General features: G+C 42.7%; 1 protein-coding gene across 3 annotated transcripts in view; it reads left to right on the forward strand.

The window, feature by feature from the left end:
* The window catches only part of LOC120764924 (spindlin-Z-like), a 125284-nt gene that overhangs the window by 76310 nt on the left and 33119 nt on the right, over nucleotides 1-15855 (forward strand). The window contains exon 2 of one of the 3 annotated variants that reach the window (XM_040089076.1): nucleotides 4777-5002. In XM_040089076.1, coding sequence (XP_039945010.1) covers nucleotides 4951-5002 — 52 coding nt within the window. In that variant the 5' untranslated portion in view covers nucleotides 4777-4950. Of the gene's footprint in view, nucleotides 1-4776; nucleotides 5003-7676; nucleotides 7716-8352; nucleotides 8383-15855 lie in introns of those variants that run through there. The other 2 variants (XM_040089078.2, XM_040089077.2) reach the window with 2 other exon arrangements.

Consider the following 15855-nt stretch of genomic DNA (forward strand, 5'->3'; position numbering starts at 1 on the left):
GTCCTATTTTTCAAGATTTTATCTATTCGTCCCCCACCTCTGTTTTTCACTTTCTCTTACAACCTAAAGACCACTTACTTCTATCTATGCACACACACAAAAAATCCCTTCTATCCCACACAACTATTCAATGCAATACACCTCCCTCCAAGGAGATACAACAATCAACATTGCATGTGCTTTCATCCATCTACTCTTACTTCATTTCTCCTTCACTTTTACACACTCTTTCACACCCTTAGGACATGAAGCCGATCCCTGTTGCCAGAGAATCGCGGCTCCGTGTGGCCCCCCTCACCTTGGGTTTGGTCTCTGGGTTCCAGTATAGCTGGGCCTCTGAGGAGGGCCCAGAATCTGGTTGCCTCTGGTGCCCGTCCACCTATGAGGCTAATTTGCATGTCACTTACACTTTTACTACGACCCCCCCCTCCACACGCCTGGAGGGAAAAGGCCTGAATTGCGTGTCACTTACACTTTCACCATGGCCCCCCCCTCCACACGCCCAGAGGAAAAAGGGCTGAATTGCAGGTCACACAGCCCCACCCGCCCTGGGGAACAATGGCCTGTTTGCGGGTCACTTACACCTCTTGCCACAGTCTCATCCGCCCAGGAAGCTGAGGCAGATTTTGTGTGTGACTCACTCTCACACAACAAAGCAACAATAAGGTACCTTTTACTTTCAAATCACCTATTACAATTTTAGGTGTTACTGGCCAGTCCCGGTGCTCTTGGATATCCCCTCAATCCAGCTGTGTTGTCCAACCCTAGATGTTCTTGGGCATTTTATCCCTCAATCCAGCTGTGTTGTCCAACCCTAGATGCTCTTGGGCATAACCTCAATCTGGCAGAACCCTGGGTGCTCTTGGGATATTAATCCCTCAACCCAGCAGGTTTCAGTCCTGGATGTTCTTGGGCACTTACCCCTCAATCCAGCAGACTTTTTGCTTCCTGGGGGTCCCACCCCTTCTCTAAGACTCAGTCCCAGTTTCCCTGGGGGGGATTCTTTCACTCTTCTTATCACTCGCTTCATCTCTTTACTGGCCATTTTTCTCATGAAAGAACGGAAACGCAGCATAGGAGACTCCGCACTCGCTTAGCAGGTCTGGGATAACCAGCTGCCTCTCATTCACACACATTCATCCCCCCCTTAACCGCCCCGTCCAAACCAGTACTTACCTGTCCTTTGTCCTTGGGTCTTTGTCTTCGTGTACACTTTGGTCTTAGGGGCTAACTACCACGGTTTTAGGGAATCTTTTCCCTTTTCTTTGTTTTATTGCCTCCTTTTGTCCATTGATCGTAACCTGCATCTGTTGGTCACAGCAGGGGAACACAGAGCGAGGCTGCCAACTGGGCAGGGCGCTCAGTCCTCACCCTGATTCCACTGCGGCACCGGCAGTGAGGTGTTTTAACCATCCTCTGCTACCATAATTGTGAAAAATGCCAATCACTTGTTTTTAAGATTTTGAAAGTTTAATAGTAAACAAGATGGTTATAAAAATAGAATTAGAGTAAAAAAATTGAACAATTAGAGTTAGGACAATACAAGACAATAAAAACAAAGTTACAGATGTCTGGGTTCCTCCCTGAGCAAAAAAAGCTCCGGAGAAGGACCCCTGTTAACAAAGGATTATCTCTTAAAAGCAATAGCCTGTTGAATATTCATACAATTCATACATAATGCATAAATTCCATTCAAACAAAGAATTGTCTCTGGTTAGTATCACTTTTTTCCTTTAATCTCTATGGCGTCCACAGGGCTGATCGAGGCAGGAGAAGTTGGTCTCTTCTGATAAGGAAGTAGTAAATTCTTTTTTCTCTGAAAGATTTACGTTTTCCTGTGGTTGGTATATAAAAACTACATTTACCATACTATCAAAATATTAATACAACATTAACAATCAATACAACATAATACATATAGTAAATATCTTGCGTAGAGCCATATAATATGCACTTTTCACAAAAGTGTTGCCCTCCCAAATCTCCCTAATCTAGAGAAATGTGATTACTAAATGTTTCAGGAATCAGAATTTATGTGTAGTGAATCAGCAATGACTTTTGCAAATCTATAAACTAATGACTTCACAAATTTGTAGTTTGCATATTGCAATAGAATCTGTGGGGGGTTTTACCTTTTACGTGTTGTTTTGTTCTGTAGAGAAGGAATTCTAATATATGTGTGAAGCATTTTGTTTTGTTTTCTAACAAATGGAAGTAGTTGTATTTTGCTTTGTCGGGTGAATGTAGTACAGTTTGTTCTGCTGTAATGGTTTTAATTTAATAAAACCGTGTGGAAACACCAGTTAATGTAGGGGGTTTAGTGTTAATATTTTTGTGGGAGGGAGAGATTAGGAGAAAAATAAAGCAGGCTTAAGCTTAAAAATGAACAAAAATAGTTTTATTAACATATATTAAAAGACTGAGAAAAGAAAAAAAAAGTTGAGAAACAAGAAAAAACTTAAACAAAATGATACCTTAAAACACGCTTCTTTCCTCTTACAAACTATTAACTTTCTTATTGAACAACACAGAAAGACACAACTTAGGATTTTCAGTCAGTTTTACCACTTAGGCATAACTACTCATTACTCTAGGAGAAGAGTCCTTCTAAGATCTTTTTATGAAGACATTTGCTACAAGACAAAATAGTCCAGAGCTCTCAATGTTACACATTCTGCTGCCGCCCGGAGTTTTCGCAGACTGTGATGTTCTATCCACAGAGCTTCTCAGTGTATCTGGGGTATTATTTATGAATACTTCTTCTGATCTAAAATTATCTTTGTCTCGAAAGGCTGAGACCTCCTTTTGACCCAGAAGCGGGGGTTTCAAAGTTCCTAAATAAATCTCTATTACATCAGTCCTTAATTTTGATTAGAATAGCATTCTACCCAAATAATACTAAGATGCTGCAAAGAACAGTTCATTTCTTCATAATTTACCTTAGAAAATTCTGGTTAAAAATGTCCACTTCTTCAATCCTATTCCAATATTATTAGTTCTTTCACTTCTCATCTAACTGACTTCATGCAGTGTCTGTTCCATGTACCTTCTGGTTTTCTTCTTTCTTCTTTCTCTCGAGGAAGAATTGTGCTTTAAATGTTCCGTGTTGCTAAGAAAGAGTTAAATATGCCCGGGCTTACAAAGGCCACGTGCACACGCCGGGCTGCAGGGCTGAAGAAAAAATGCAAGTCCTTGCTGATAAAGGAAGCTGGAAAAGGTCCTTTTTTCCACCCCTCGGTCTCATCTAGGGCGGTCCAGCTCAAAGTTGTTATGGAGCTGCAGGCTTGCTTTCTCCGCTGCCAGCGGTGATTAAGCTGGGCCATGTTTTGGCCCCTTCTGCTGTGGTCTGAGCACATGGCCTGTCCTGGTTTGGGACAAATTTGGGAGAAAACCCCTATATAGGATCCCTCTAAGGAAGCAAACCCACGTGGCCCCTCCCTCCAACCGGTCCGGAAAAAAAAAAACCCAAAACCCTCTTTGGAGAAAAGTGGAAAAAACTATTTTACTAAACAAATGAAGTGCATACAAGTATAAAGAATGAATAGTATGAAACAATAAAACCTCTCCTTCTGAAGTGAGATGGCAAATTGAGAAAGTCCTTGCCGTGGGTGTAGCTCGGCTCTCTCTCTCAGCGTCTCCTCAGTCCCAATCTCTCCGGCGCCGCTGGAAAATGCCGAGGTCCAGGCCCCGGTGGGCCGCAGGTGCAGCCCCCAGTGCTCCCCTGGGTTTTCAGTCCAGAGCAGGTTTAAACAGTTCCAAGAAAAAGGAAAAAAAAACAGTCCAGGGAAATTCTCTGCCCTAGCTAGCTGAAACTAACTAAAAGCAAAGAAAAAAAATCTGTCCTGCAGTCTCTCCAAGCCTCCGCCGAACACGCTGTCCGCAGAAGAATGTGGAGGAGTCGGGCAGTTTTCTCAAAACAAACTCCGTGCTTCTCCTTGCTCTTAGAACCAGTCTTAAAGGCACAGGACTCAATATACAGCACAAACAGAACAGACGATTGGGGATACAGGCATCTTAAAGTTACCCTAGGACATGGCCCCACACTGCCGAGCTGCAGCTGCCCCCCTTCCCTGCCAGCAAGCAAGGGAAAGGGGCTCAGCCGGCCCAGGCCTTCCCTGTGCAGGAAGCGGCCCTCAGACACCCGGCCAGGCCTGGCCCAGCCACCCAAAAGGGCAGCAAGGCCTGACCCGAGGCCGCCCGCCACCTCCGATGTTACCTCATTGCTGATTCTAAAGCGAGAGAGGGAGGCGGTCTCAGCAGATTAGTTTTAAATGTTCCTTCCAAAGTCACACTGACAGTTCTCATTGGTCAACTTAGCTGCCAATATCTCAGCCTGCTTTTTGATAGGTCCTTGTCCTCCCCCCCCAACCCACTCTACAGTCAGGGCAGGGAAAAACATTTTACATTTCTCTATATCTAGAAAACAAAATTGTGCTAACCCATGATATCTGCTTTCAAGCAGGGTTTTTAAAGTACTAGTCATTCTTTTCTATACTAACTGGTGGGATTTTGTGGTTTTTTATCAGTTTTTTTTCAATGAGTTCCTGTGGATGACTGATCTGATGCAGAACTTGCATTGAGAATATGAGGAAAAGTATGAGCCTTAATATTTGGCTGTCTTCTTGCCTAACCATCCTCTGTTTACTGAATGCATCCAGAATAACAGAATATGAAGAGACTTCTCATTGACCGTAAAAGAAAAAATCTTTTGTTTAACTTCATTGTTTATTTTAACTAAGTCTCAAATCAGACTATATTTTCTGATTTGTTTTTCAGAGTGATATAACTGAAAGTGCTTCTCCTATATTTGAGGAAGAACAAATTGATGATTGGATGGTATATTAATACGTAGCTGTTGTATTACAAGAATAAGAAGATATTTGGGGAGTTGGAAAGAACTGGATTTTCACCCTAGTCTAGCAGCTTTGCTGCTCACTTAAACACAGATGAATGAAGACCCCATTTGGAAAATCACCAGGTCAGCGGTCCAGAGCTGATGCAGGTGAGGTGTTACTGAATTTGAGGGTTGTGGTTTTTCAGTGGGTAAAAAAGTGTCCTCATAGATTTTTCTTATGTACTCATGGTTTTATGAAGCTGTTACTGTTTGGTTTTGATTTGGAGGGTTGATGGTTGTTGGTTTTTTTTCTTTTTAAGATAAGAATTATTGGAACTGTGGAATTGAAAGGATATACATAAATTTAAGATGTACAGATTTACATTTATGAAGTTGTACTGGTTTTGGCTGGGATTAAGTTAAATTTCTTTGTAGTAGCTGGCATGGTGCTATGTTTTGGATTTGTGCTGAAAACAGTATTAATTAACACACTGATGTTCCTGCTGAACAGTGTTTACACAGCGTCAAGGCCTTCTCTCTTTCTCATAATGCAAGAGAAAGATAAACATAGATGGTGATGCAATTATTTGCTGCAAGTTTCCTAATTTCAGGTGTAGATTAGGAAAGTGTACCAGGTAGTCATTATTAGGATACTGCAAAACCAACCTTAGTTTAAGACAATTTTATGGGGTGCAGACTTTGAAATGTTATCTCCCCTTAGTTTTAACCATTCCCCTTTCACTAATAAGGAGAGATAAATACGAAGAGATAAGTGAAAAAATAACAGTTTACTAAAAGAAAAACGGCAATAACCAAGAAAACAGCAATAACCACTAGATACAAAGGTGCTGAGTTATATGGTCTTCTCCCCAAGAACAAAGAAAACAATATGGCCATCTGGACAGCCTAGTGGCCCGGAGGACAAAGACAAGATGGCAGAGAAGCCCTCTTCTCCAGACCATGCAGCCAAAAGAGAGAACAAAGGAAAACAACACAGCAACCAAGCCTCTGCAGTTCCAGAACTCCCTCCCCACCCCCAAACAACAGGAGCAGGGAAAAAGAAAACCTGGAAAAAAATATTTTTGTCCAAAAGGCTCCAGTGCTGCCGAAACACTGGAAGAAACTTCCTGGCAGTTGCAGACCCAACCCTCCCCTCAGTGGCTTGAAACTCATGGAGAGTGGCTCCAATGCTGCTGAAATGCTGATTCCGCTGAGGCAGCATGAGGCAGGGGCTCTCTTGCTCTTTTGTTGCTGAAAGACCTTGCAATGTGATATAAATTAAAATTATACTGAGTTTGTCGTATTTTATTAAAATATTTTTTTTAAAAAAACAACTGTGAGAAAAAGAGCTATCAAAAGCACAACTAGGTCAAGTGACAAGAAGCTGGAATTAGAAATTCAAATAAGTAGTAAAGACTTAGAAGTGGTAGCTTCTTTTTAAAAGCTTGTTTTCCTCTGTCCTGCCTGTCTGCCTACAAAGGTGCAAAGAGCATAGTTGCGTCTCAAACACTGTCAAGGTGTCCTGGTTCCAGCCAGGACAGAGTTAATTTTTTTCAGTAGCTGGGAGGGGGTATGACTGGGGTCTGGAGGTTATTCTATATCACCTCATGTCATTGCTGGCGGCAGGGGAAAGGGCTCTTTTACGAGGAGAAGGGGCTCCTTCCGGAAGAGAAAATATGGCAGAGGGAGCCTTCTGGTATTGTCTGTTATCGTGGAGCTTTTCCATGTGAATAATTTCTTTTCTTGTGCACCCTGTTATCAATATTGTTGCTGCTACTGTTAATTTTCTTATCTTATTGCTGTTTCCAGTAAATTGATCTTATCTCAACCCGTGATCTTTGCCTTATGTGCCTCCAACTCTCCTCTCCAGCTATCCACAGTGGGGAGGAGGAGGTGAAAACAGGGGAGCAAAAGACAACAGCGTGTGGTTTGGAGAGTCGGTGGGGGCACTGAATTGGAGAGCACCATTCCTAAACCACAACACAAGGCCACAGAAGGAACTTGCCATAACATAAGCCACCACAGTGGGAACTTGAGATAAGCACAGGAGGGAGGAATTTGCAACAGGAAGGCACTAATTCCAGGCCTGGTGAGGCAAGATCTGGTTAGCACATCCTGGTTAATGCATCTGTACAATAATTCCCATTGTGGAAAAGGGAGCAACTGCTCATACACATATCACCCCAAGTTATGGGAACAGCATCTGTGACCACTCTCTAATACTTGGAACTTGGACTGTATAAAGATGGTACCCTCAGAAGAACAACTCCAGGACCCCCACCACTGAGAAGCTCAGGGTGAAGAAGGACCAATGGGATGCTGCTGTATTCATGGGTGATGACTGTCTTCTGCTTGATCTCTCTCTCCACCCTTTATTCTTTTCTATTTCTTTCTATCTCTCTACCTCACATTTATTGTAAAATAAAATCCATGTTGCATATGGTCTCATTTGCTACTCGGTCAGAGGCATCTCTCACTAATCAGATCTTACCAAAACAAAAAGCTTTTATTTGCTGTAAAGTAGGTTTAAAAGAGGAGAAAAATATATTTGACTGAAGTATCCAGGTTTTTGAAGTTTACCTCTACTGGGAAAGAGAGTTAATAGTTCCATCTTGAGAAATAAATGATAACACCCAAAATGGAGAAACAAAGGAAAGCCAAACTTGTTTCTTATTTTTTCACAACAGTAGAGCATGTGTCTGCAATCTCAGTAATTTTGTTAAAATATAGACCAGCCTCCCAAGGTATAGTTTCAGTAGATCAATCAGCTCTTTAGTGTTTGGCATTGTGCTTGTGCTTCTAATTAGAGCATGTTTCTCCTCAATATAGGTGAATCCTGATTTTTTTTTTATTAACATAATCCAGTTTAATTGTCTGTGAGGTAAGTTGTGATTACCCTTGTGTCCTGGTTATAAGTATTGTCGTTGCTGTTCGTTTTTCTTATTTCATTGCCATTTACAGTAAATTGTTCTTATCTCAAGCCGTAATCTTTACTGTTTTGTCCCTCCCATTCTCCTCTCCATCCCACCATGTGGTACGTGGTCTGGGGTGTTTTTGGTGGGAACACTAAATTGGGGAATACCATTCCTAAACCATGACACCTTGTGTTTACATTTATATTTCAACTTTTTGAGCCTAGTGATCGCTCATTTTATGCTATACAAATGTAATGCATGGTCCTTTACAGTCCTTCCTAGCTGTTACTAGTACTGTCCTTGGGAATGATGAAGAGGTCCCACTCCCAGATTTGACTACTTTAAGATGCAATGAAATCTTTTGGGAGAGTCAGGAATTCATTTTACCACTCTTCTCCTGGTCCGGTTTCCCAAACTCTTAGAGTTGGCATTGGGCAGGCAATATTAGGTGTGAATAAACACATCTCTGAAATTTTCAGGTTGCTCAAAGTAATTCTGACAGACATCAAATCAAGATTAATTCTCATGTGATTGTATGGTGTTTCCACAGCAGATACTGAAATATAATTTTAAAATGTCCAGCTTTTCCTGCCTGTCATACAGATGGGATATTCTGAGAAATAAGCAGCTATGGTATGTTTTGAAGAGTCCATCTAATTTTGATACACTGAATCGAGAGTACCATCTAATATGATGACAAAAATATTGCTAGTAGCTTTCTCCCATCCCTCTTCCTTTTCTCTCCTCCTACCTGCCCCAGTTGAAATGTGTGTACTTCCTCTACAGTCCACACCTTCAAAGAATATTTATTTTATTTCTGTGTTGTCTTACCCTATTTATTTCTCTGTGAGTAAGGTAGAAGCATTCAGAAACATGGGTCCTAGTTTTGCTATTGAATTTAACAGTATTTTAAGGATACATTCGGTAGAATTAATCCAGGCTCGAAAGGCAAAGGCCAACTGGCAATTAAATGCTTAATTCTTTTGTTCTTGACTTTTTATTATTGAAAGTATTTGGGGTTTTAGTCATGAGAGATTGAGCCATATATATATTCTTCTTCCTCAGATCTATCCAAGTTTGAGTCTTTGCTGCTTATTATAAAGAAGCATAAAACAAATCAAATCACTTTGTGTGTTTGTTTTTTGGGGTTTTTTTTTTGCTGATATTCAGTATTAACTTCCAGTTTTATATTCATGGCAAATTATATCAACACTGTTTATTTTTAATGCTGTCTAAAACATGGAATTTCATGGAATGTGCAAGTTGAAACAGTATCACTTGTCATTCCATAGTCAGGACAAGGTAAAGGATATGAACTTAAATACATTCAATGACATTCATGGTATATAGAATCTGATAACGCTCCGTTATTGTTTTCTAATTACTGTTATCACCTTTGAAGTCACATTATTGCTTGACACCAAACCAAGCTTGATCCCAAAATACTTGATACACTAATTTTTCACTTTAAATACTTATCTGAATGTATTGTTGTACTGGGTTTGCGTGGCAAGGTTTTGGTAGCAGGGAGCTACAGGGGTGGCTTCTGTGAGATGCTGCTGGAAGCTTCACCTTATGTCTGGCAGAGCCAATGCCAGGCAGCTCCAAGACAGACCCACCACAGGCCGATGTTGAGCCAATCAGCAATAGTAGCAATGCATCTGGAGTAATATATTTAAGAAGGGAAAAAAAAGTTATTGCACAGAAGTAATTGTGGCCAGAGAAGAGAGGAGAATATGGGAGAAGAACAACTCTGCAGACACCAAGGTCAATGCAGAAGGAGGGGGAGGACGTGCTCCAGGTGCCAGAGCTCAGATTCCTCTGCATCCTATGGTGAAGACCATAGTGATGTCAGACTTTCCCCTTGCAGCTCATGGAAACCCCGGGGGGTTCAGAGATCCACCTGCAGCCCATGGAGGAGACCCACTCTGGAGCAGGCAGATGCCTGAAAGAAGGCTGTGAACCTGTTGTAAGCCCGTGCTGGAGCAGCCTGTTCCTGAAGGACTGCACCCCATGGAAGGGACCCATGCTGGAGCAGTTCATGAAGAACTGTAACTGGTGGGAGGGACTCATGTTAGAGAAGTTTGTGGAGGACTGGCTCCTGTGGGAGGGACCCCACACTGAAGAAGGGGAAGGACTCCTCTCCCTGAGGGGGAAGTAACAGCAGAAACAGCGTGTGATGAACTGACCCTAACCCCCATTCCCTGTCTCCCTGCACCACTGGGGGGAAGGAGAGAATCAGGAATAAAGTTAAGCCTGGGAAGGAGGGAGGAGTGAGGGAAAAATGTTTTTAAGATTTGGTTTTACTTCTCATTATCTTTCTCTGATTTGATTGGTAATAAATTCAATTAATATCCGCAAGTTGAGTATTTTTTGCCTGTGATGGCAATCGGTGAATAATCTCTCCCTGTCCTTATCTCAACTTATGAACCTTTCATTGTATTTTCTCTCCCCTATCCAACTGAGGAGGGAAGTGAGAAAGTGGCTTTGGTGGGCACCTGACATTCAGCCAAGGTCAAACGACCACAATTGCCCTTGAAATTGTTGGCAAATTTTAAAATGTCTTCCTTTGAATTGGACACTTGACAGTGAATGACTAATGCCAATTATGCTTCTGTCAGAAGCCGTTTAGGTGGTACTAGACATTTCAGGATGATTTGTGTAAGCAAAGTTTCTGCTTTGCTTGTTATGTTTGGCATTCTCTGCTAAAGGTGACTATCAACATCATCAGCTAATCGTGCCTGATGCATTTGGTGGCCTTCGATGACAGAATTACAGAGGTGGTGGATGAAGGAAGAGCAACTGACATCACCCACCTGGACTTGTGCAAAGCATTTGACATCCTGGTCTCTAAACTGGAGAGACATGGATTTGATGGGTGGACCAGTCAGTAGATAAGGGATTGACTGGATGGTTGCTCTCAGACTTGTGGTCAACAGCTCAAGGTCCAAGTGGACATTAATGGCAAGTGGTGTTCTTCAGGGGTCGGTATTGGGAAGAGCACTGTTTACCACTTTTTTCAGTGACATGGACAATGGGATTGAGTGCACCCTCAGCAAGTTTTCCAACAACATCAAGCTATGTGATGTGGTCGACAGACTGGAATGAAGGGATGCTATCCAGAGGGACCTTGACAGGTTTGAGAGGTGGGTCTGCAAACCTCATGAAGTTCAACAAGGCCAAGTGCAAGGTCCTGCACCTGAGTCGGGGCAATCCCAAACATAAATACTTGCTATATGAAAAATGGATTGAAAGCAGCCCTGAGGATAAGGAGCTTGACATGAGCCATCAATGTGTGCTTGCAGCCCAGAAAGTCAATTGTATCCTGGGCTGCATCAAAAGAAGTGTAGCCAGTAAGTTGAGGCAGGTGAATATCCCCCTCTACTCCATTCTGGTGAGACCCTACCTGGAGTACTACTTTCAGATCTTAGACCCTGAACATAAGAAAGACATGGATCATCTAGACCGAGTCCAGAGAAGGGTCACAAAAGTGATCAGAGGGATGGAACACCTCTCCTAGGATGACAGGCTGAGAGAGTTGGGGTTATTCAACATGGGGAAGAGAAGGCTTCAGGGAGACCTTATAGCAGCCTTCCAGTACCTAAAGGAGGCCTACAAGCAAGAGAGAGGGACTTTTCACAAGGGCATGGAGTGATAGGACAAGGGGTAATGGCTTTAAACTGAAAGAAGGTAGGTTTAAATTGGATATTAGAAAGAAATTCTTTACTGTGAGGATGATGAGACACCAGAGCAGGTTGCCCAGAGAAGTTGTGGATGCCCCATCCCTGGAAGTGTTCAAGGTCAGGTTAGATGTGAAGGTGTCTCTGCCCATGGCAGAGGGGTTGGAACTAGATGATCTCAAAGGTCCCTTCCAACCCAAATCATTATATGATTTTATTATATGTTAAACATTAATGTATTAAAATATTTTTATTTGCTTTTAAATGTTTTAAGTCATTAAGACATAATAATCCTTACAACATCATGTATGTACAAATAAATATTTTTGTAAAGAAACTATACAAGCTGTTTGGAATTTTAAAAGGCTTCTGCACACCTGATTTGTTGCCTTAGTGTAAGATAAGGTTTATGTCTACCTTATGCTGTGAGAGTTTATTTCTCCTGTTAATACCCAGGGAATAAAACAAAATATACAGAATGAAAGATATCCTAAAACATGAGAAGTTTAATATTCCTATTCCTGTAGGAAAAACAAAAACAGAAAGGCATTTCTATTGTGAATTTGTTCTAATGAGCTTTACCACTTGTCATGGTTTGACACTGGCCAAGCACCAAGCACCCATGATTGCCACTCACTCACCCTCCCCTGCTACAGCTGGGCAGAGGAAAGAAAAAAAATTAATGAAGTGTTCATGAGTTGAGATAATGACCGTAAGAAAACACTCCAAGGGCAAAACAGGCTCAACTTAGAAGTACAAAGTGAATTTATTACTAACAGAATCAGAGGAGGATAATGAGAAGTAAAATAAGCCCTTAAAAACACCTTTTTTCCCGCCAACCCCTCCCTCTTTCCCACCAACAATGCAGAGAGACAGGGCATGGGGGTTTTGGTCAGTTCATCACCCAAGATCTTCCACTGCTCAGGGACAGAAGTCCTTCCCCTGCTGCGCTGTGTGGTCCCTCCCATGGGAGACAGTTCTCTGTGAACTTCTCCAACGTAGTTTCAATCTCACGAGCAGCAGTTCTTCCAAAACTACTGCAATGTGAATTCCCCCCATGGGCAAACAGTCCTCCCAAAACTGCTGCTGTGTGGGTCACTCTTGCATGGGGTGCAGTCCTCCAAGGACAGGCTGCTCCAGCCTGGAAGCAGGGGCTTATCTCTCTGTATTTAGCACTGGTGCAGCCTCACTTTAAGTACTGTGTGCACTTCTTGGCCCCCCAATTAAAAAAATTATGTGAAGGTCCTTGAATTGCCCCCAGAGGAGGGCAACAATACTGTTGACAGGACTGGAAGGAATGTCCTATGAGGAATGGCAAAGGACTTTTGGCTTATCTAGCTTGGAAGAAAAAAGGCTAAACTGTGATCTCATTGCCCTCTACAGCTTCCTAAGTAGGGGAACTGGAAAGGGAGGTGCTGAGCTCTTCTCTCTTATCCAGTGATAGGACACATAGGAATGGCTCAAAGCTGCATCAGGGGAGGTTTAAACTTGACATTAGGAAGCATTTCTTTACTGAGAGGGTGGTCAAACTCTGGAACAGGCTTCCTAGAAAGGTAGTCGATGCCCTGAGCCTGTCAGTGTTTAAGAGGCATTTGGACATTGCTTTTGTGGCCTTCCTCTGGGCTCACTCTAACAGGTCCATATCTTTCTTGTGCTCGATTCTTCATGCACCTTGTTACCATCTCTTCTTGTAAGTAGGCTATATTCACATTCTTCATCTAAATGCTGTAACCTTTTATTAAATTGGGCACTACCTTAAGCTACCAACACAAGAAACTGAGCAGTACTCAGTTTACTTAGTTGGTTTTTCTCTAGAGCTAGGTATACGAACAAGCAAGTTCTTGAAATCAGTCAGGACTCGTCAAACTCATTTTTATCTGACAGCAAAATAGGGTAGTCTACTTTCAAACTCTCAGTTCAGTGTTGTAAATATTTGTTAGTTTGGTACACGCAATTTCATTCATGGAGATTGTGTATGAATAGTCAAGAAATTTTGCACATAAGTGAATTTGAGAGAAAAAAAGACATCTAGCTGGAGAACTTGAGTTTTATCAAAAATAAGAGGTGCCTAAGGTGAACACTTACTCAACAGGGCAAACACTCATTCTGAGTAGAGTGCTGTCATGGGTTGGCACAGTTTGGTTTTTTAGTCATAGGGGAATGTGGAATGATTTTCTGGGTGAGGACCTAGGAATTGCTTTAGAAAGGATAGGGACCTATCAGAAGGCGAGTTTGGTATATTGGCATCTATTTTGACTACTGAGAATGTCAAATGCAACTTTGGGAAGTACCCATATAAAAAAACCTGATTTTCTGAAGGTCAGCCCTTTTCCCTTTGGCCAGAGAGAGAGAAAGGTAACATTGTAGGGCAGTCAGGGTCAGCTGGACCCTGCCGTCCTATCTGGGCAGCTGGGGCCATGTTACCTCCGATGAGGCGTAGCGACCTGGTTCCAGGAACGACACGGCAGCCACACCCAGGCTGCTCGGACCACCAGCTCACAGACACCAGTGTGGTGGACGGCTAATGGTGTTTAGTAACTGGTTACATGGAGTTATAAAACCTCTGTTTGCTACATCACATCCGTCTGCTTACGTTACAAGTTAGGTGTTGCTTACCTTATCAAGGACCACTAACCAACGAAGTATTGAGGGAGGGGTTCTGTCTGCCCGTACAACGCGATATCTTCCGACCGCCTGTCCCTAATCTCCCACAGGGCCAGTCTTACCCAGGCCCGGAGGAGCAGCCCTGCATGGGCTGTGCCTCTGGGCCCCATCTGCTGCCATCGAGGGGGAGCCGGGCAGGTCTGAAGGCCGGGGGCCTGGCTGGGCCAAGACCTGCCCTGATTCACTCTGAGGGGTGGGCCAAAAAGGCATTTATGATCCTGCTGGGGTTTTTTTTGATTCCGGACTGCCCAAGTCCTCTGATCTCTGATCTTTTTGCGTGAGTTCTTCCCTCCCTCACCAGCATGGCCTTGAAAATCTTAACACCATGAGCTGCAATGAGAGAAAAAAAGACTCTGGGCAGATTGAACCCTTTCCTGGCAACATGAAGCTTCCAAGGCCTGACCCTTCCCTGAGAGAAAAAAGAAAGGGACAGAGTGAACATAGAGAAGAAACAGCATGAAGTCAGTGGAGCGAGAGTGGAAAGACTATTGGGACATTGGGACAGGGGGTTGAGGAGTTTGTCATTCCATCCTTATTGAGCCATGGAAATGAATTTTATATGTAGATTATCCCTTTAAATCATGGGAAAGATATGCATTTGGGGAGATGATTGTTTAGATTTGTGTGTGGATTTGAGCAAAGGTGTTTGTGATGGACTAAGTGAAATTACCCCATAAGACGCTTGAACAGAGATAAAGATGAGAAGTCCTCTGCGCCAGTGAAGAAGTGAGAAGATAGATATCTCTGTTCCTCGAGATGTAGAATCCTTTGCTGTTGGAGTTATTAATCTTTCAACGGTGACACCCCAGCATGCAAAAGTCTAAGACCCATGACCCATAAGCAGCTTGAGAAACTGCTAATGGGAGGGATCACAAAAGCAAGGTTTCCCCAGGCAGCTGTTTTTGTGACAGTTAAAAAACTCAGAAGAGAACTGTTTTAGGTTGTGAGTGGGATCCATGACTCTAAGAGAGACTCTTCTCCTAAAGAATTGATGAAAGACTGTTGTCAGATGGTTAAACTGACTGAAAATTACAAGTTTTGTCTCTTTATGTTGTTTTGTAGGAAAGTGAACAGTTTGTAAAGGGGAGGGAAGGGTGTTTTTGGAGTTTCATTCTGTTTTGTCTTAGGTTTTTTTTCCCAACTTTCTTTTTTTCCATTTTTTTAGTGTGTGTTAATAAAACTATTTGTTCATTTTTAAGCTTGAGCCTGCTTTGCTTTTCTCCTAATCTTTCTTCCAAAAACAAAGAGAATAAACATTAGGACCATGTCTTGGATTATGTAACCTAAAAATGTGTATTCTATTTCATCTGTTGAAAGCTGTTTTTTGCGAGATGTTTTATCCTTATCTCTTGTGACTCCAGGGTGGAAGGGGGCTGATGCCTTCTGATAATGGCCCAGCCATTAAAAACAGGTGGGGCAGTGTTTCTTATCTCTTTCACCCCCCTCCAGGGGGACATCTTCTTATAATGGGCCATTAGGGCCCACCAATGACATGACACACTCCATCATCCCATTGTGAGATGCTCTGCCCAGTGGGGGAGAAGCCAACTGTTCCTAGCTAGATAAAAACTGGGACTGAAGGACACAAGGTATCCGGTTTTTCCACTGGACGCCTGGAGGAAGACTGGACCCATCTCGTCACCACTGGACTTTCTACAGGACCATCTCTACTCCACAGAACCACATCTGTTACTCCAGGAGGACTTATTTGGACTGCTTCCAACACCCTGAGCAACAGGGTGCCGGGTCGTATCCCTGACTC

Source organism: Hirundo rustica, chromosome W, assembly GCF_015227805.2.
Source record: "Hirundo rustica isolate bHirRus1 chromosome W, bHirRus1.pri.v3, whole genome shotgun sequence".
Taxonomy (NCBI): Eukaryota; Metazoa; Chordata; class Aves; order Passeriformes; family Hirundinidae; genus Hirundo; species Hirundo rustica.